Source organism: Oreochromis niloticus, linkage group LG10, assembly GCF_001858045.2.
Source record: "Oreochromis niloticus isolate F11D_XX linkage group LG10, O_niloticus_UMD_NMBU, whole genome shotgun sequence".
Taxonomy (NCBI): domain Eukaryota; kingdom Metazoa; phylum Chordata; class Actinopteri; order Cichliformes; family Cichlidae; genus Oreochromis; species Oreochromis niloticus.
In genome coordinates, this window is record NC_031975.2 from 12,792,082 (window position 1) to 12,811,934 (window position 19,853).

Here is a 19,853-nt window from a genome sequence, read left to right on the forward strand (position 1 = left end):
AAATGACACTACAAATATCACCAAAACTTTGTGAAAAACTAGCAGTTAATTTTTACACATGATTTGGGTGCTTACCTGGCTGTAGTGGCGAAGAGATCTCTTAGCTTGAAGCTAGATTAGCTGTTGTTCTTACAAACAGACATTTAAAGTCAGGTTTAGCCGCAGTTTCTCCAAACTACAAACAGCAACCATATGACAACACACTCATTCACAACAAAAGAAAAACACTGACTGCCCTACTGCAAGGTGATGTTGTCATTCTTATCATTTTGTAATTGCACCAAAATCTTAAATTGGAACTAGCATTAGCTTAGCTTACTTAACCATCTGTGTAAGTAGCACTGCTAGCTTATCAACACCGTATAAGTTAGCCTTTATGCTAACTTAATGATAACAGTTTTTAGGCATGTTTTAGTTTAAAACATGGTAAATTCTGAAATACAATAAATTACCAAATAAATAAAAACTCAATGACTGCACCCTCTGAACTTACTCTTTCTCTTTATCACATGGATAGGAACACTGGAGCTTCCAACTTTGCTGTTTAAGATTAAAAGTAACAGACGACTGTCCTGGTTACTGTTGCCTTTTTTTTCTTCTTCTTTGTGACTTTTGTTTAACACTGAGGGAGTGGACAATGTTTACAGGAACTGTGTAAAAAAAACTGCAAGAAATGTTTTAAGTTTTCTGATGTTTAGATGCAAATGTTAGTTCCATGTGCAAAAGATGATTAAAAAATAAACGCTCATAACAGTTTCTCATATTTTATTTATTCTTCAGATTATTTACAGTAATGTGCAAAAGTCTTGAGCCACAGCAATTGAAACGTGGGGTAACATAAATGGTTTTCAAACTGAGTTTGTATGAGTCTAACAAGCTTGGACGTCAATATTTGGTATGACCACCTGTATTTTTGAATATTGCCTGAAAGATAGATTTTAAAATTGGTAAGTTGTCTGTTATAATTGGTACAACAGTGGTTCATCCCTTGAGCTGGGTGTCATTTTATGCTTGAATGACTCATAGATCACTGGTAAGTGGCATAACAAATAAAGAGAAAGAAATAAACAAACCAAAATCCCCTTTAATTAGTCAGATACAAAGACTGTAAAAAAATGCAACTGGTGTCAATAAAAATAGGAAAGAAATCAGAAAACCTGGGGAACTATTGCTAAAGATCTTTTTTTTTTTAATTAAAAGAAAGCCTGACTCCTTGGAATCAAAACCAAAAAAGAAAGAGATGGGGTGGTCAAAATTACACATTACAGTACATCTGAGTGGCTATGACTAATAACTGCAGCAAAAAAAAGTATACCATTATATTAATATAATCGGAATGTATACAGCATGAGACAATGAGGCAATACGTGAGAATCGTTATTTTGTGGTGCAGACCCAGAAAGAATTATACCAACACCAAGGAGAGCTGCAACCCCCAAACTTCAATTAGCCCCAAAACTCAAATAAAAAAAAAAACATTCAGAGCAAGTGTTGGGATATGTCACAGTGAACGAGCCTGGATACTCACATTGAGGAACCAGCTGTCAGCACCTTTTATTTTAAAAGGAAATATTTATCATGTAAAGAGCGGCAATGCTACCCTCAGACTACTCTTCCGTAAAAGACTCCACAGGAGGCTGGAAAAAAGTAATGCTTCAGTGCCCTCTAGAGACAAAAAGAACATGAAACTATGTGTCTCGGTGAAGTTTTCTGCAAATCATGAAACACTTTAACAAAAAATATACATGAAACATTACAGATTCAATAATGAGCTACCTCCTGCACATGTATTAGACAGCAAGCGCTTCAGGTCAGGTGACAGAGCTCTGGTCTGATAGTTACCAGGGAATGATGAGTGACAAAGGGTTTGCTTTTAAGTCATGACTCCAGAGGACTGCAGCAAGCAAGCAATTCATGGCCCCAGAGAGGCAGTTATTCCACAGCAACTGGAAAAGATATCGCAAGATGACAAAGAACCACCTTTAAAATGTATTTATGCTTTTATTTATTTCTTGTCATTTGTGAATTGTGCATCACAATATAAATATGTATCATTGCCTCCTTCCTTTTCTTCATCTCAATTCTTCCTCTAAATTTTTAAAAATCTGCTCAATCCCTTCACTGGACAAAAAAAGAAAGCAAAAATAAGGAGTTAACTTTAAACCTATCACTTGTACAAACTGCATTGAGACAGCTGGATTAGACAATGTCTCAGAATAGGGTATGCTCCTGTAATAACTGAATCATAATTTCACAGTGTGCTACTTAAAAAGGTTTAAGCCCTGATATGTGGGTTACAGTACTCCCTCCCACAGGCCAGATTATGCCATCTGTGAGGAAAAAAACAGTATATCTGTGTGTGTGTTGGTGTGTGCGCGTGTGTGTGTGTGTGTGTGTAGCTTTCAAATAAAATTCTGAGTGTCTCATTTCACTCTTAATCCAGGTCATTCCTACTGTGATGTTAATAGCCTAAAGGGGACCGACACACTCTTGTTTAAGCCAAGTAGTTGATCTGAAGTGAAGTGATAACACACACACAACAGACACCCATACACACAAAAACATAAGGAGCAAAAGTCAAAGAATGCACAAAATAAACCCTTAGAATTGAGAATACTATGCAAATTTTAACCACTGTATATATTTAAAATTTCTGCTAATTAATCACTGTGTTAAAACTGTCAATAAAATTTTTACTGCTTATCAAAAAGTGATTAATGGCATACTTGTGTCTGTGTCACACAAAGGCCTAAAGTTAAACTTTTATTCGGTCTTGATTTGATGTCAAAAACTTGAAGTTGGCACACGAATATCCGATTCATAGAAGGTTGACTTGTGGCCCTTAAAAATAGGACTAATACATCCTGAAATAAAATACTGGATGCCATGGCGACTGTGATTGGATGACAGGAGTAATCTGCTGACTAAATCCCCTCATGGCTCAAGCTGTGATTTGGACCGGAGATTTGTTTTCAGAGTGAACTCCGCCCTGCAGAGATGACTGTCAACATAAAGTACACTACAGACTGCAGCAGGCCAGCAAATAGTCTGTTTAATTTGGAGGAAACAGCTTGGACTCGACTTTGACAGCTTCTTCCCTGCGTGCTGACGTGAACAAAACGAGCCAACCGGCAAGCCAACGCTAAAGCTGTTCTATGGTAGGACAATCATGACCATGTTTTCAGCTGCTGCTAATGTAGGTCTGTTGTTACAGGTTGTGTTTTCTGTAATAGTATAACAAAAAACCTTTTTTTCCTGTTCAAGTAATTAATAAAATAATTTTCAATTCATACTCCCACCCCCCAGATTCTGTGATTGAAAACATTTTTTAAAATACAATGTTATCATAGAATTGAACAATTTTGTATTTTAAGTGATCAGTTTGTTGTTTCAGTGAACTTTTATTAAATGTTACCTGTCTAAATAGGAAGCCTGGGTTATATGGTCCAGCTAAAGCTAAAGCAGTCTAAGGAGGACAAATAAAAGTTGTATTTTCCAAGGTCACAAAGTTTTAACATGAACATGCTACAAAGCAGTCATTTTGTCCTTTGTCCATTTAGTTATTGATTATTAATTGATCATAAATAAAAAAAATGAGGCTGAGCTAAAATGACTTGATAATATGCATGATAATAAGAAACTAACAGACAGCCCCTTTACTCTAACCAACAATATAAGCATGTAGTTTTTTGGGAATTGAAGAATGGACCTCTGATGCTACACCAAAATCATTCCCTCAGTGTCAGTGAAGCATTAAATGAGCATCCACTCCATAATTTAACATTTTCTTTGGGCTTCAGAGCTGCAAAAACAGCTGTTAAAATTACATATGGTAGTTTATGTTCTTATTGTTACCTATATTAACAATGTGTTGGCATGGCCATCCCTTGTTTTCATCTGATACAGATGTGTAAACAGGAATGCAAATTCGCTTAAAAAACAGTCACACAGTGCCTGTGTTAGCTCCCCTTTTGTCACAATAAGGTTCCTGAATAAAACAGATGTTGCAGCGAGTACGTTAACCTCTTTGCAAAAATGGACAATTACATACAATAGGCATACCACTTTGACAGGTAGTGATAAACTGGGACATTCAACAGCAAGTGGCCCAATGTACAAAGCACTAAATATTGAAAAAAAAAACCCTCAAAGGTGTCATTTTTAATTTGTCTCTCTATTACACGTTCCCCACACGCTTTTTAAATTATAAAAGCAAGGAAAGCTAACAAGCATACTAATGCATTGTGCATTGTGCATTACAGGGTTGCTTTTTTTAAAATAAAGACACATTTAAAGTGAAATTATTAACTTAATTTGAGAACATTAGTGACTGTGTTGACTGCATTGACTTTATGCATTAATATGTTGATTGTTCTAGTCCACAGGTTGCAGTAAGCAGTGAGCTGTCAGCTCTGTCCTCTGACTCCAAGCAGCTGGGGAGATGTGAGAAGGGGTCATGCCTCTGGTGAAGAGGACCATTGAGCCTCGGCACCTGTGCCACAGTGCCGTGCCCGATGGAATTGGCAACGAGCTGGAATGTGTAACCAACAACACGCTGTCTGCTATAATTCGACAGCTCAGCAGTCTGAGTAAGCTTACAGTTGATCAAATTCAGAATAAAATATCCATGTGTCTTTAACCTGTGCTCATTACATGCAATCAAGGTGTTGCCACTATTAAGCAAATCGAAATTTAAATCATAAGAAAAATTATACTGTAAAAAACCTAAACTATCTAAATATTCAGGGCATAATTACTCCAAGTTGTGAAAGATCGTTAGAAGTGATGGGGTGGGAAACTAATTTGCACACAGTGGTTTTTAGCTTGATTTATTATGCACTTAACAGATCGATTTGTCACAACTAGTACATAATATGGACCAAAGTACTTGGCCTCCTACACCTTACTTCTAGAGGAGCTGCTCGGCCATTGAAACTCAGGCCATGAAGCTCCCAGCGCAGTTTTTGTGCTGATGTTAATGCTCGAGGAGGTTTGGAGCTCTGCACTTTCTCCCTGCTCCGTAACTTTACATGCCACTTACAAATGATCGTGGAATATTTAGGAAGGAAGGCATTTCACAAACTGACTTTTTGTAACAGTAACATCCTGTTGCAGCACCACACTCAAATTCTTTAGGAGGATCGATACTTTTGAAGATGTTTGTAAAGGCAGACTGCTTAGTGCTTGAATTTATACATCGGTGGCAGCGGGACTGAAAAGACCCATATTCAAAGATTAAGAGGTGTGACCTAATCCGTTGGCTACATAGTGTATATCAGTCCTGTAACACAACACAATAGGTATTGAGTTTTCTGGGGATAATAATTTGACATATTGACATATACCCTCTATGTCATGGGAGTGCTTATGTTTTCTTAATCCTTTAAAAGGGATTATCAGATAAGAGTGTCACATGATTGCTGGCTTTGAATGAGGGGAAAAACAAACAAAGAACATATTTTAAGGGTATCACATTTGTCACTGTGTGATTTGTTGCAGTCGTTGCTAAAATGCATTTAACTCTGTACACAGGTTTGTGCAGAAGTACAGTGGTTAATGTTAAACATGTTGTTGCAATGTCTGTATAAAGATTAGAAAGCCTGTGTGCTTTTGTGGTTACAAATGAGTGAGACAGAGGAGACAAGAAGAAATCCTGGAACATAGATCCTTTGATAGTTTGTACATCCATGTGTGTGTGTGTGTGTGTGTGTGTGCGATTAGTAAACTTACAGAAGCTTAGAGCTTAGCGTACAGATTTGTACAACAGCACGATAAGATGGAAAGTAACTGGGCGGAGACACAAACACAGGCAGTCTAATGATAGCTTTTACATTAAGCAGACTAGAGCTATTTGAAATGTGCCCCTGACTGTGTAACGGAAACAAACATTTTGAGCAATTTAATTTAGATAGTTGATATCAACACTCTGCCTTTAAGGTGCCATTATCTTTAAAATGTTATTGAGAGTTGACACACCTTTCCATTTATTGCTTTTCCTCTATTCTCTCCCGCTTTCTTGCTCTGGTTGCAGGTAAGCATGCAGAAAATGTTTTCGGGGAGCTTTTTAATGAAGCCAACACCTTTTACGTGCGCGCAAACTCTCTTCAGGATCGAATCGACCGCTTGGCCGTGAAAGTCACCCAACTGGACTCCAGTGTGGAGGAGGGTTAGTTCATTGGGTATCAGTGAATCTTCTTCTATTTGTTGCTATGGTTATTCCTACACACTTTAATCAAACTTTCCTCCTTTCTTTTGCTTTTTTAAAGTTTCTCTTCAAGACATAAACATGAGGAAGGGCTTCAGAAGCTCGAGCGTCCAGGACCAGCAGGTTTTATCCAAGAGCAGCTTTCCTAGTTCTGTAGCCGACATGTACAACAGCAGTGACAGACCTCCTCCTCTCAGCAACCTCACTGCTTACAGGTGCTGCACTGTTTTTCTTTCTTTTTTACTGTTCTGAAGTTAGATATCTGATCAGTTATGTCTTCAGTTAATGTTGGAAATTGGTTTTTAAATGCAGAGAGGATTCTACTGATGCAATGAAATACTACTCTGACCCGTCATACTTTTTTGACCTGTGGAAAGAGAAAATGCTTCAGGACACAGAGGAGAAGAGGAAAGAAAGGCGGAGGCAAAGGGTCAGAGTGCATTCTACCCGTCTTGTTTACGCTTTTACGTATTTACTTACTGACTGCTTACTCAAACTCTGTATTCCTGTTGTTTCTGCAGGAACAGAAGCGATGTGTGGACAGCAGCTCCATTCAGCGCGAGGTGAAGAAGGTCAGAAAGGCGCGAAACCGCAGGCAGGAGTGGAACATGATGGCGTTCGATAAAGAGCTCCGTCCAGATCACAGACATCCACAGACTCTCAGGCGAGGCGCATCATCTGAGGGCTCCCTGTCGCCAGATGGGAGGTTAGAGAAGCTACCAAGATTGTGTTTTGGATACGTTTTCAATGCATTTTTCTGTATAATACATCACTACAGGGGGAATTAAAGAATTTCCCAACTTTGGGACTAATGATGTAGATCTTATTTTATCCTAGTTGTATTTTTATGGAGAAATTTGTAAAATTATTGTAGATTTCTGATACTTTTAAAATAAAACTTAGCAGATGGGGGGGGGACGTGTGTGTGTGTGTGTGTGTGTGTGTGTGTGTGTGTGTGTGTGTGTGTGTGTGTGTGTGTGTGTGTGTGCCCAAAAGGAGGGGTAGATCCATTTTCACAAATAGGACCTTGTGACCCAGATTGTAATATCTTTGTTGTGTAAAGCGTCAGCTTTGATATTGTAACAACAAATCTACCATCTGGATGTTTGGCTGCATCTGCATGACAAACTCTCTTTTATTGTTTATCCAGGCCTGACCTCTTAGATTACCCCACCCGTCCAGTGCCTGCCCATGCTGCTTGTAACTCTGCCAAGTCTCACGATTACGTTCCTGGGAGCATGCATCCCTCACCACCTGTGGAGCATGAATACCAAAGCATTGATGTCAACTACAAGAGAGTAACCTATGCCGCAGCAGAGCCTCGTGCTGCAGACCGAATGAACGGTTCAATTCGTCTCCCTGCAGATTACAAGTATGTGAGAGAAATTGAAATATAATATCCTCTTTTTGGGCATCTGCAACTTAATCCTCTTTCTTGTACTGTCACACAGGTCTATCCCAGCACCTCCTGCCCCCGGCCCTCCAATCCCATCAGCCCAGACAGCCTTTGGTTTTCCATTGGGTGCACATCCTCCGGCGCCACATAATGGCGTTGGGCACGCAGGCCCGGGCTGCCCACTCCCACCAATACCTCCTCCAGGGAATCACACAGTCCCTCCACCCCCAGGTCCCCCACCTCCTCCTCTCCCTCCCCCATCTGCACCCTCACACCTAGCGGGACACAGTGAAGGCTGCAGACGTGAGACCAAACCTGTGAGAGACGCAAGAAGTGACCTGCTGTCTGCCATCCGCATGGGTGAGTCAGCGTGCTTAGACGCAGTTGGCATTGCTTCCAACATGTCAGATGAGCACAGATGTGAGCAGCTAAAACTCTGTGCAATACAGACATATAATATTCTGTCTTCTTTCTACATGTGTGTGCCCTCATTAGGCATCCAGTTGAAGAAAGTCCAAGAGCAGCAGGAGCAGCAAAGCAAGCGGGAGCCGGTGGGGAACGACGTAGCCACCATCCTTTCCCGACGCATTGCAGTTGAGTACAGCGACTCTGAGGAGGACTCTGAGCTTGATGAGAATGAGTGGTCGGACTGACAAAACACTGAATTGGGCTTTTCTCCACTGGATCTTCAGCACAGATGAAAGAAAATTGTGAAACACTCCATCTAGCTCCATCTAGTGGAGTCTTTGTACCAAGCCACTACAGCCAAAATACCTCTACCTTGTGTTTTTTATTTCTACTTTCATAATAAATATTTCATGAGCAACTGAACCACTAATCTAGCACATCTACACAGTTTGCACCAGTTTGTTTTGCAACAGGTAAATATCCTTATTTCAAAACAGAGTCAATGTGTGATAAATCACACAGTTCACAATTCTATCACATGGAAATGTGACCCATTAGTTTCTTAAGATTGTCTTGTAAACAGCATGTTCTAGCAAAATGTCCTTACGTGATGACCTCCTATCTTTGTCCAGCAGCATCCCAGCAGAGAGCCTTTCAGTGTAAGAAAAGCATAGGTATAAATAATACATGTTACCATTGGCTGATATCCACATAGCTTCTTCAGTTTCAAGGTCTTTGTATTAGGCACGCTTGCTCATTGGCACACTACCTAACTAGCCAGCTCAAACACTCAAACACACAAGTAGAGCAAGCCTGTGCTTTCCCTACTATGACAAGTTAGAATGTGTGCTGTGATAAAAACAAGCACTGAATCATACCATAATATTGAAAGATTCAAGTGTTTTTATTTTAATTTAATCTTCCTGATAAAAAATCTCACACTTAATTCCATTGGTGTTTTTGTAATTGCTACCTCAAGTTATAACAATTTCTCAGTTCTGGATTGTGTGTATGAAGGTATCATGTCTGACATTATTACTATTTGTTGTGATGTGTCTTTAAAAATACTGATATATCAATAAACTTTCCAAGTTAGCAAGAAAATCAGCTATCATTGAATCCTTGTCTTTTTTCTTTTTTACTTCTTTCTTTTTAACTTAAACTCCACTAGATACTAGAGGTCAAAACCCACTTGAAAATTATTTATAGATTATTGCACAACCTGGGGACGGGCCAATGGGTCAAAAAAATGTTGCAGAGACATGTGATGAATAATGTCTTTGAATGACCGGAAAGACAAAAATGACCGAAACAACCCTGCAGACATACAAAGTAGCCAAAAAGAGACATACAGTGGCTACAAAGAGATTAAAAACAGGCAAAATCAGACAAAATATCATAGAATTTGAGCAGAGACACAAAAAGACGGCCACACAATGACTATAAAATGATGGCAAATGATCTCTATCAGACAAAAAGGAGTAATATAATACAAAAAAAAAAAAATCGAAGTTACAAGTAAATGATCACAAAGAGAGACGATATGACTAAATTCTCTGATCAACTGAGAACTAAAGTGATATGTAAATTTAACTACATAAATAAAATGATAATCAAAACGATCAATGTGCAAATGTGCAAATCATTAAAGGACTTCAGATATGAACGCACCAAAACTGGGAACACTGCTTCACACTCGGATTATTTCTTATTAATTTAATTACCAGATTTTGGCCAATAATTTTAGGATATTTAAATAAGGAATGAAAAACTTTACTGTGAAAATTTTTCAAGTTACAGTACCTGGAAGGACAATGAGGTGATTCAAAAGTTTGTGCGCTCAGAACTGCAAAAAAATCAACTTTACAGCCACTTAAGTTACAGAAACCAAAACCTTTTTTATTCTACAATCAATTTTGAGCATTAATTTTATAGGCTATATCATAGTTTCAATAAAAATATAATATAATATTAAAAATGCTAAATAAATTATCGTATATAACTATTTTATAAAATAAAGAAAACAATGAAACAACGAGGCCTGTAAATTCATTCACACCCAGCAGAGGTCACCCGATGCCAATGTGTAGCTCAACGGAACTTGCGAAACTGTTAACTGTTAGACGCCATGTTGGCTCTGTAATAACTGCCAGCGTAAGACAGGAAGCGAGTTGAGCCGCAATGGAGATGTTTTCTTCCCGTGACCGTCTGCTGGTTGGCAGGTGATTAGCACAGCGAAGCTCCTCCTCAGTCTTCTACGGGAGAGACAAACCTGGACAGCTGCCCATTATAATAAGGTATAGTATTTATACAAGCTTTGTAGGGTTTTACATTCTCACCAGCTTGCCTCAGTTATGTGCCAAATTTCGAGTGTAAAATTCTTTGTTTAGCTTAAACTGTGAACGATGATGATGAAGATAGCTAGTGTGTGCTAACTAGTCACCTGACTTATACGTGCACACGCTCAAATCAGCTTTACTCTCAGCCTTCCGTATGGAGGAACAAACAAGCTACCATCTGGCCAAGAATGGCAGCGCTGACTCATTTTACCTCATCTTTAGTTTCTGATGGAAGGAAAATGAAGCTTTAGCAGAGTTAGCTCATGACCTAACACTGTTAGATGTGGTCATTCATTCATGAGAGAAACCACCAAGTCACGGTGCTCGCATAATTCTCCCTGTCACACTAGCATCTAAAGTAAGTCTGGAAAAATAATAGTAATACAATAACTCTACCCTGGCTAATGATTAAGTATTGCACGATGTCTTAAACTGTGTGTGGGTGTTATAAAATGACTTGAAAGCATATTTTGTCCTCTGTGTGCCCCTCAAGGAATTTAGTAGGATATAAACTATCAAGATGGATACCTCAAAACTTCCCAAGATCCAGGATGAGGACCGAGAAAGCCAGTTTGGATATGTACACGGTGTTTCTGGACCAGGTCTGGTTTATTCTCCTTGTCTTTTAAATGGCTAGAATCTATCAGGTTTAATGTAGTTAAAAGTAGATGGTTGCAATGTTTAGCTAAGTAGCTGACAAATTAAGGAAGTTGATCACATGATGACAAAATCATGACATTTCCTGTTATTACCCAGCAGGGGTAACTGGGTATAAACTGTGTATAAAATATGTCTAATCTCACTAAAGAATGCCTCTCTAGCATAGCTGTAGAGTATATAGTTATCCTGAACTGCATGACTTCTGCTTAAGGATATCCTTGGTCTATCACATATGTTCAAGCTATAACATTTGTAATTTTTGTCTTAATACTCTCTTTGAAATTGTCCCAGTTGAAAGTATAAACAAGTAAAACATTTGATTGTTTCTTAATCGTTTCAGTATCTGTAATTTTCTTTCTTGCTTTTGCCATCAGTGGTGACAGCTACTGCCATGGCAGGAGCAGCCATGTATGAGCTGGTTCGAGTCGGTCACAGTGAGCTAGTGGGAGAAATCATCCGTTTAGAAGGGGACATGGCAACTATCCAGGTCTACGAGGAGACATGTATCCTTTCTGCTGCCGTGTTTCTTTCCTCTTTTGTCAAACATCTAAAGTTAAAAAAAAAAAAAAGCAAACAAACAAACAAATCGGACTGAATTGCATGAAGAACAGCCGCTTGGCAGATTTCACGTTTTAGACATTTTGTGGTTTGTTTGGTGTCCCTAACTTGATTCTACAGCTGGCGTGTCTGTCGGGGACCCTGTCCTGCGAACTGGAAAGCCCCTGTCTGTAGAGTTGGGACCGGGTATCATGGGCTCCATCTTTGATGGTATCCAGCGCCCACTAAAAGACATCAATGACCTCACTAACAGTATTTACATCCCAAGAGGAGTAAACATTGGTGCTCTCAACAGAAACATCAAATGGGAATTTACACCTGGGCAGAGCCTTCGGGTAAGGAAAGCACACCGTTGCAGTGATGACGCCTTGAAAGTTTTTTCTTCTTCAAGTGTGCTGACTAAAAATGTGATCCCCTCTCCAGGTCGGCAGTCACGTAACTGGTGGAGATATCTATGGTATGGTATTCGAAAACTCCTTAATCAAACACAAGCTAATGCTTCCACCTCGTAGCAGAGGCACCATAACCTACCTGGCTCCACCTGGAAACTACGACATTTCAGTGAGTGATGCAACTGAAACAAAGTGCTTTTCATTTTGGATACAAACAAAACTGATTTTGGGGTTTTCTTGCATTCAGGATGTGGTTCTGGAGCTTGAGTTTGAAGGCATTAAAGAGAAACTCAGCATGGTGCAAGTGTGGCCAGTACGACAAGTCCGCCCCGTCACAGAAAAACTACCAGCTAATCATCCACTGCTGACCGGCCAGAGAGTTCTGGATGCACTTTTCCCGTGAGTATTCATTTGCCGTGCATTATGACATGTTTATTTAATATACGGTGCTTAGCAGATTTATTAAACCGCCTGTCATTAAAAACAAGAAAACACATAATTTTTGAAATCTTTCAAAAACATGTTTAAAACAAACTTTTTTATAAATCAGTAAATTTGAAACTATTTTCAGCATTAAAAATATAATTTTGTTTAAAAATCTTGCACATACTGAAGGATTAACCATTACTTAACCATAAAAAAAGGATTATAGTGATTATCAATAGTGTTAATTTAGGGCAGCCCATAAGCCTTACAGTGGGTGGTGGTACTGCAAGTACTGCATATCATATATACATATGTAAAGTGGGTTTTTCACTGGTGGATTGTTTAGTTATTTATTACATAATGAGACTGTGTGGCTGTTGTGGTTTACAGCTGTGTGCAGGGTGGCACTACTGCTATACCAGGAGCCTTTGGATGTGGAAAGACAGTGATCTCGCAGTCATTGTCCAAGTACTCCAACAGTGATGTCATCATCTATGTCGGCTGTGGAGAGCGTGGAAACGAAATGTCTGAAGTGCTGCGAGATTTCCCCGAGGTTTGCAGATCACGAAGCTTTCGATTTGTTATTTGAGTTATTTCTGTCTACTGTAACAAACGCACTACTGCGTCACTTTTGCTTAAGCTAAGGCTGTTGTTCACGCTGCTCTTCCTACTAGCTCACTATGGAAGTTGACGGCAAAGTTGAGAGCATCATGAAGAGAACAGCGCTGGTTGCTAACACCTCCAACATGCCCGTGGCTGCTAGAGAGGCTTCCATTTACACAGGTATAAGCTGCCTACATTATAGAGAACTGAGTCATTGTTAACCTTAACTTTTACTACATACTTAAAAAAAGTAGCTAGTAGTGAGGTAGTGTGTATTTTGTTGGGTTTTTTTCCCTCTTTGCACAGTATTTTGAACGTGTCATCAAATGTCAAACTTTTGCTTGTGCAGGGATCACACTGTCTGAATACTTCAGAGATATGGGCTACAATGTGAGCATGATGGCTGACTCGACGTCTCGATGGGCCGAAGCTCTGAGAGAAATCTCTGGAAGACTGGCTGAAATGCCTGCTGGTGAGTTCAGTGGTCACAGTCAAAATCTCAAAACATGTTTGTTTTGTTTTTTAACTTGCTGGTATGTAGTTCAGTAATGTTTATTTCTGGGGTTTTCTTTAAATATGTATTTGGTGTATTTTATTTATGCCCTTTTGATTCATGTTCTAACTAGTACATCCTAAATAGTACATCCTCATTTAACTAGTAAGGATGTACTATTAAGCAGGGCTTCATTTAGGTAACTTCAGGGTTAGCTCTCGGGTTTCTGTACTATGAAGGTGGTTTATTTCTTACCAGGGTATACTGCCAAGGTAACTTATGTAGTGAATTTAACCTGCTCTACAGCAAGTTAGGTTCTAGATTAGAGATCAGCAGGTACAAAAATCACCTCCTACTGACCACTCAGTTCTCCAGAACATAGTGTCACTATTCCTGAAGGATCACTTGGACATCTGTGTGGAGATAGCAGGGTTTAAAGTTTTTCAGTAGTGTCTAATGTTTACCAGTTTCCCTGATGAGCGCCGGTAATAAATCTATATTCTTAGACAAAACATTTTTCCCTTTTTTGTGTGGCTGCAATTTTACAATAATTTTATTGTTCTAGAGGTTTTAATATACAATCCTAAAAGAGGACGCCTACACTGTACTTGCAGACCTTCTATCAAATTTGTGTGTAGTCTAAGCCCATGTTTGAGTTCCCTTTTTATATTTAATCTTTACTCTCAGATGTTAAACAACACTGGAGCTGCAGCTGAAAGAAAGGCAAACGTAAGAACATAATATCGGGATGTCGAAATTAAAATGTTATATATGAAAATGAACCGAAATGTAATGAATGATCGTTTTTAAAACATATAGATGTTAATAATCGCATTGTGTGTGTCAATGTTCGTGTAAAGTTTCGATCAAATTGGCCCACCAACTAAGAAAGAGATGGGGTGCATATATACATACATACATACATACATACATACATACATACATACATACATACATACAGTGCGATCGTCATAGTAAGAAGAAGATTGTGATTGGTTAGATGTTGCCAACACCACCATTTTCCTGTGAACATGTAGAGGAAACACTGGGTTAACTTAGCAAGATGATAATTAGCTTTGTCTGACTGCATATGCTGGTCACCAATGCTAGTGTAAGTGAGTCCAGATAACAGAAAGATACCCTGGGTATGTTAAACTCACTTCATAGTACAGGTCTTGGTTCTTTCAGATTTTGTTAAGACCCTGTCACACAGTAGGTAAACTCTTGTAAATGTTGCTGGCTGCAGACAGTGGGTATCCGGCTTACCTGGGCGCCAGACTGGCTTCCTTCTATGAGCGTGCTGGACGTGTGAAGTGCCTGGGAAATCCAGAGAGAGAAGGCAGCGTCAGCATCGTAGGAGCGTGAGTTCACATTTATATAAGCAAGTTTGTGTTTTTTGTTTTGTTTGTTTTCATGTGAAACCTTTAAATCGAATCCAGCAGGTGATTATTTTATTAGTAAACTTAACCTTTAATACTGTGAACTCCTTAGTGTGTCACCTCCTGGTGGAGACTTCTCTGATCCTGTCACTTCAGCCACACTGGGAATTGTTCAGGTAAGTAAAGTGTAGTAACTTAATACAAACATTTGACCGACTTCACCTTAAAGTGAAAGTGTCTCTCTTTTTACACTGTCCTGTGTTTTTGTTGTTGTTTGTAGGTATTCTGGGGGTTGGACAAGAAGCTGGCTCAGAGAAAACACTTCCCGTCTGTAAACTGGCTCATCAGCTACAGCAAGTACACACGAGCTCTGGATGAATATTATGACAAACATTTCCCAGAGTTTGTTCCTCTTCGCACAAAAGCAAAAGAGATTCTACAGGAAGAAGAGGACCTGGCTGAGATTGTGCAGCTTGTTGGCAAAGTGAGTCAGTTTATAATAAATGGTCTAAAACTGTCCCCAGCTGGGCGATGGATCGAACCCAGAATTTCATTACCATGAAGCAACAGTGCTAACCACTGTGTCACTGTGCAGTCCACCCTCCTTTCCTTGTGGAGTTTGTATGCTCAGAGTCTCCGGACACACCATCTCTTTCCTACTGTCCAAACACAAGCATGTTAGGTTACAGTATTGGGCCCTACTCTAAAAGACATTGTCACAGATTGAACTCTGCCTCTGAAGCTGAATTTAAAAAATAAGTGTTTAAAATTTAAGTTTTTAAAGTAATTATAGAGTTATCTTGTGAGATACAGAATATGACATCACAAGGTTGATTATACTTACATTAGTTTGTGTTAGCTAACTAGTCACATACTGGATAAAACTCGGAGACTAAAACTAAAACAGTTTAAGGGAGCCACTTTTCTGTTGCCCCGGCTGCTGCCTTCTCTTTTTTTTTTTAAAGCTACATGCACTCGAATGGGAGACTCCACCTGTTGGTAATGCGCTGGTTTGTCCATTGTTGGGTTGTGTATACAGACTGAGTGACATAATCAGCTGGCAGAGCATGTCTCCTCTCTTGAGTACTGCCAGGGCGGTACAAAAGTGACCCTGCTTTTCAGTTTTAGTTTCCATGTTTTCCACAGCAACCAACAAATTGACTTAGTGAAGTAATATTCTGTACTGCCACATGATGGCGCCACAAATGCTCTACTACAAACACTTGTTTTTTAAAATCCAGCTTCACGGATAGTGTTTAATCTGTGGCAGTTTTTTTATTTTAAGTAGTGTTCAAAGGTGTAAATTAGCGTTAATGCACGTAGTGTTTTATGTCCATTTTAATGACCAATGAACTATGAATGGTCTGAATTCATGTTAATCGTCACAATTTTTATTCAGTTTGAATGCTTTGGAAGTTCTAAAAGCTCTGTTACTATGGACTCTAAATGGAGTTAGATCTGTTGATCAGTTTTACCAGATGAAGGTGGGAGATTGAAGAGAGTGAAGTCTGTACATGAGACTGAAGGAACATGTGTTGGTACAAAAGGCCCAGTGTAACAAATGCAATCTAATGCTTAATCTCTTTTCTTGTATATTTTTATTTATATTTTTATTTTAAGTTAGTGGATACATGTAAAAAAGGTTCATCTGTTAGAGCTGTAGAATGCTAAAAAAAAAAAAAAATGTGCCAATGACTAGAAAAATATAACAAGGACTCGTCTGGTTTTGTTCCCAGGCTTCACTCGCTGAGACTGATAAAATTACTCTAGAAGTTGCTAAGCTCATTAAGGACGACTTCCTGCAGCAGAATGGTTATACTCCCTATGACAGGTGAATACAAAGCACTTACATTTAGACAGATTACATTGAAAGTTTTAAAAGAACATGCTGACTCTTGTAATTGTGCATTTTGCATGTTGTATTTTATGATATCACTGTAATTCTTATGGAAACAGGAAAAAGTATTAAACAACACGTATGTAAATATTCTTTCAGGTTTTGCCCCTTCTACAAAACTGTTGGCATCCTCTCAAACATGATAGCGTTTTACGACATGGCCCGACATGCGGTGGAGTCCACAGCTCAGAGTGACAACAAAATCACCTGGGCCATCATCAGGGAAAACATGGGGGAGATCCTGTACAAGATCAGCTCCATGAAGTTCAAGGTACGCATTTGTTTCTCATGTGGCAGGAGATGTTTGGTTTTCGGTTCTGCTTTCCCATATTGCTCATCAACCCCGTTAAATGACTTTGTGCATTTCATGTATCGTTCAGGATCCTGTCAAGGATGGTGAAGCTAAGATCAAAGGAGACTATGCCCAACTGTTGGAGGACATGCAGAATGCTTTCCGAACCTTGGAGGAATGAGTTTCCTACCTCTCAGCCTGTCTCTCAGATATCCAAACCCCAGTGCAGTGCAACGTAGTACAGACTGATTGGCTCATGTTCTGAATGTCTGCCACAGTCACAGTCTTTTTTTTCTCCTTCATGTTTACGCCCCTTAAACATTCCATGACATACACAAATTGTAATTCATTTTGCTGAATTTCGACAAGTTTACTCATCAGAAAACCAGTACTGAAATCCCCTTAGGCTGTCTCAGAATATTACTTAGCATGTATAGGCCATCATCTTGTGGTTTAAATAAATTCGCCCCAATCAAGTGCTGCACTCACACGCCACTGGTAGCTGCAAAAAAAGAATTGTCTCTTTCCCCCAGGTGTAACAGTGATCAATGCAGATATTTAATCAAATGGGAACATGAACATGGATAAAGGGACAGAGGCAGTATATTCAGGGGATGTGAGGAGTTCTTCCACGTCTTACCTCTAAAGTGTGATTGTGATGCTGTGGAATATATACTTGATATTATGTGTAAAAATGTGAATGAATGAGTCTGTTAGTTTGTGTTGTAAAAGAAGTCTTGCTGTTTTATCCATGGTACATTATTGTCTCCCTAAATAAATGGGAAATAAATAAAGTAGATGGTTTCAGTAAGATTTTATTTCTTATATTTCTTTTAAAACAAAAACCAGCAGTTTGAAAACTTGATTTCATACGCAAACTTTGATAACTGATGTGAGAATCAGTCATTGGTGCAACCTTACAATCACACATCAATTCAATAAAGGACTCTTTGCTGTAGATGCCGCGCACATAGATTTAGACATATGAACAGATGAGCACCGAATTATTAGCCCTCGTATGAAATTTAAAGTTTTGTCAAGAATATCTCAAGTGGGGTTTTTTTTGTTGTTGTTTTTTTAATAGAGCAAGTGATTTTCAACATAGCATTTGCAATCATACTAGTTTTCTTTAAAAAGCATTAATTAGGGTCAGTATTATAGCTTAACATTTTGTCAACACAGCACAAACCAGTACTGTGTAATGATGTGCTCTAACAGTGGAAAACTGAGTTTTGAAAGGGTTGTCTTCCATTTTACACAAAGTATAAAAACTTCAGTGAGGGTTTGAGCTGTCACTGAAGAAAACGTAATCGTAACAATAACCAAAGAAATCAGTTTAGACTTGAGAAAAAGAATTGTTGATGCTCACAAACCAGAAGATGTAAAGTTATCGAGTGTCAAGAACTGGAATTAGAAGCATCATCAAGAAATTCAAAGAGAGACACACATTACCAAACAAGCGTGACAGGTAGGAAGTGGAAGATTTCAAAGAACAACAACAAAAACATGTGAATGACTTAGCCAAGTCAGGAGTTGTAGTCTTAAAGAAGACAATCACCAGAGCTGTGTGCAGGAATGGATTGCAAGACTACAGACCAAGAAAAACTCCACTGTTGCACATGAGACACCTTCAAGCCAGACTGAAGTTTGCTAAGGACAACCTGGAGAAAGACTATACTGAAAGCGAGTTCTTTGGTCAGACGAGAAGAAACTAGAGCTCTTTGGCCACAGAGATGCTGCTTATATTTTTAGAAAGATGGGAGAAGCATATAACAGAAGGTAGTCCATCCCCACAGTGAAAAGTAGTAGTGGGAGTACTATGCTGTGGGAATGCTTCAGTGCATCTGGAACTGGAGGATATGCCAGTTCCAGATGCCACAAAACGGAGTCGCTTAGTCTTCCCACACAACCATGACCCAAAACATCCGTCACTCCTGGTGAGGAACTACCTTCGAAAGACCAAAATGAGCATTACTGACTGGCCTGCACAAAGCCCTGACTTGAATCCTATTGAAATCTGTGGGGTAAACTGAAGACCAAGGTCCATGACAGGAGATCATCAAATCTAGAGGAACTTGAGAGATTTACCAGATAAGAATTGTCCGGGATCGCTGTTATCCACTAAAAAGGATAGAGAATTGACTATAAACAGTGGTTTTCCATGATGTTTGCAGCAAACTACCTGCAAAGCAAAACGAAAAACGGGTTCTTCTTTTCTCTTTGTCAGTTGACAAATAAAGATGATTCATGTTATTCTCTTTGAAAGCATCTTAACTCGATATGTGATACTTTAGTACATTAGCGCACAAATATATGACAAGGAGATGGACTGATTATTACATTTATTTGTCATACTGCATTATCAGCATCTTAGCAGTTTGCTGATGCACAATCTTCAGCATTCGCTGTTGGTTCAGTGTATTTCCCTAGCATTAAACCCTCTAAAATAGATTAGAGTCGCTATCTCAGGTTCCGGGCTCCATTAGGACTAATGGAAGCGTAACCCACCGGAGAAAGAGCAGCAGCTTTTCTCTGCATTGATTCTGTCCATCCAGTGCAGACACTACCAGCCTATAGCTCATAATGCACCTGCCCCTCTTTCTCTTATTCTTGAATTAGTAATGATTCATGGGGCAGTGTGTGTAAAGAGGACATTAACAAAACTGTAAATGGATTTGCTTATGTGCAAGCGAAAGTGGCATGGTTAGACTCAAAGCATGTCTAACCTTTTGTTTTGCCAGGATGACCATTATTTCATTATTTAAACTGTTGTTAGTAAAAGTCATACTGGCTATTTTGTCTCTG

The 19,853-nt window shown here is 39.1% G+C and overlaps 2 protein-coding genes across 4 annotated transcripts; both read left to right on the plus strand.

Annotated features, from left to right (window-relative positions):
- Positions 1-2,933: 2,933 nt before the first annotated feature.
- wasf3a (WASP family member 3a) lies at positions 2,934-9,113 on the plus strand. 2 transcript variants are annotated; one of them, XM_013272341.2, is made up of 9 exons: positions 2,934-3,158; positions 4,386-4,589; positions 6,032-6,166; positions 6,267-6,420; positions 6,518-6,635; positions 6,727-6,911; positions 7,356-7,577; positions 7,657-7,961; positions 8,097-9,113. In XM_013272341.2, exons 2-9 carry the CDS (start codon positions 4,457-4,459, stop codon positions 8,252-8,254), a joined length of 1,410 nt encoding a protein of 469 aa, XP_013127795.1. In that variant the 5' UTR covers positions 2,934-3,158; positions 4,386-4,456; the 3' UTR covers positions 8,255-9,113. The 2 variants fall into 2 exon arrangements, with proteins under 2 accessions (XP_013127795.1, XP_003446822.1); XM_003446774.3 differs by having other exon boundaries at positions 2,935-3,158; positions 4,379-4,589.
- Positions 9,114-10,149: 1,036 nt separating this feature from the next.
- Positions 10,150-17,853, plus strand: LOC100710668 (V-type proton ATPase catalytic subunit A). Of its 2 annotated transcripts, none has more exons than XM_003446843.5 (15): positions 10,150-10,306; positions 10,842-10,950; positions 11,383-11,511; positions 11,687-11,901; positions 11,990-12,127; positions 12,206-12,357; positions 12,775-12,937; positions 13,059-13,167; positions 13,337-13,459; positions 14,727-14,841; positions 14,972-15,035; positions 15,140-15,343; positions 16,596-16,690; positions 16,856-17,027; positions 17,137-17,853. In XM_003446843.5, exons 2-15 carry the CDS (start codon positions 10,869-10,871, stop codon positions 17,227-17,229), a joined length of 1,854 nt encoding a protein of 617 aa, XP_003446891.1. In that variant the 5' UTR covers positions 10,150-10,306; positions 10,842-10,868; the 3' UTR covers positions 17,230-17,853. The 2 variants fall into 2 exon arrangements, with proteins under 2 accessions (XP_003446891.1, XP_025766522.1); XM_025910737.1 differs by lacking the exon at positions 10,150-10,306 and adding an exon at positions 10,494-10,706 and having other exon boundaries at positions 17,137-17,277.
- The last annotated feature ends 2,000 nt before the right edge of the window (positions 17,854-19,853 follow it).

Coding starts and splice junctions, on each gene's coding strand:
- wasf3a (XM_013272341.2), top strand. CDS start 4,457: ATGCCTCTGGTGAAGAGGACCATTGAGCCTCGGCACCTGTGCCACAGT. Junction 4,590..6,031: donor TCGACAGCTCAGCAGTCTGA/GTAAGCTTACAG, acceptor CTCTGGTTGCAG/GTAAGCATGCAGAAAATGTT. Junction 6,636..6,726: donor AAGAAAGGCGGAGGCAAAGG/GTCAGAGTGCAT, acceptor TTGTTTCTGCAG/GAACAGAAGCGATGTGTGGA.
- LOC100710668 (XM_003446843.5), top strand. CDS start 10,869: ATGGATACCTCAAAACTTCCCAAGATCCAGGATGAGGACCGAGAAAGC. Junction 15,036..15,139: donor CCACACTGGGAATTGTTCAG/GTAAGTAAAGTG, acceptor TGTTGTTTGTAG/GTATTCTGGGGGTTGGACAA. Junction 17,028..17,136: donor TCAGCTCCATGAAGTTCAAG/GTACGCATTTGT, acceptor TGTATCGTTCAG/GATCCTGTCAAGGATGGTGA.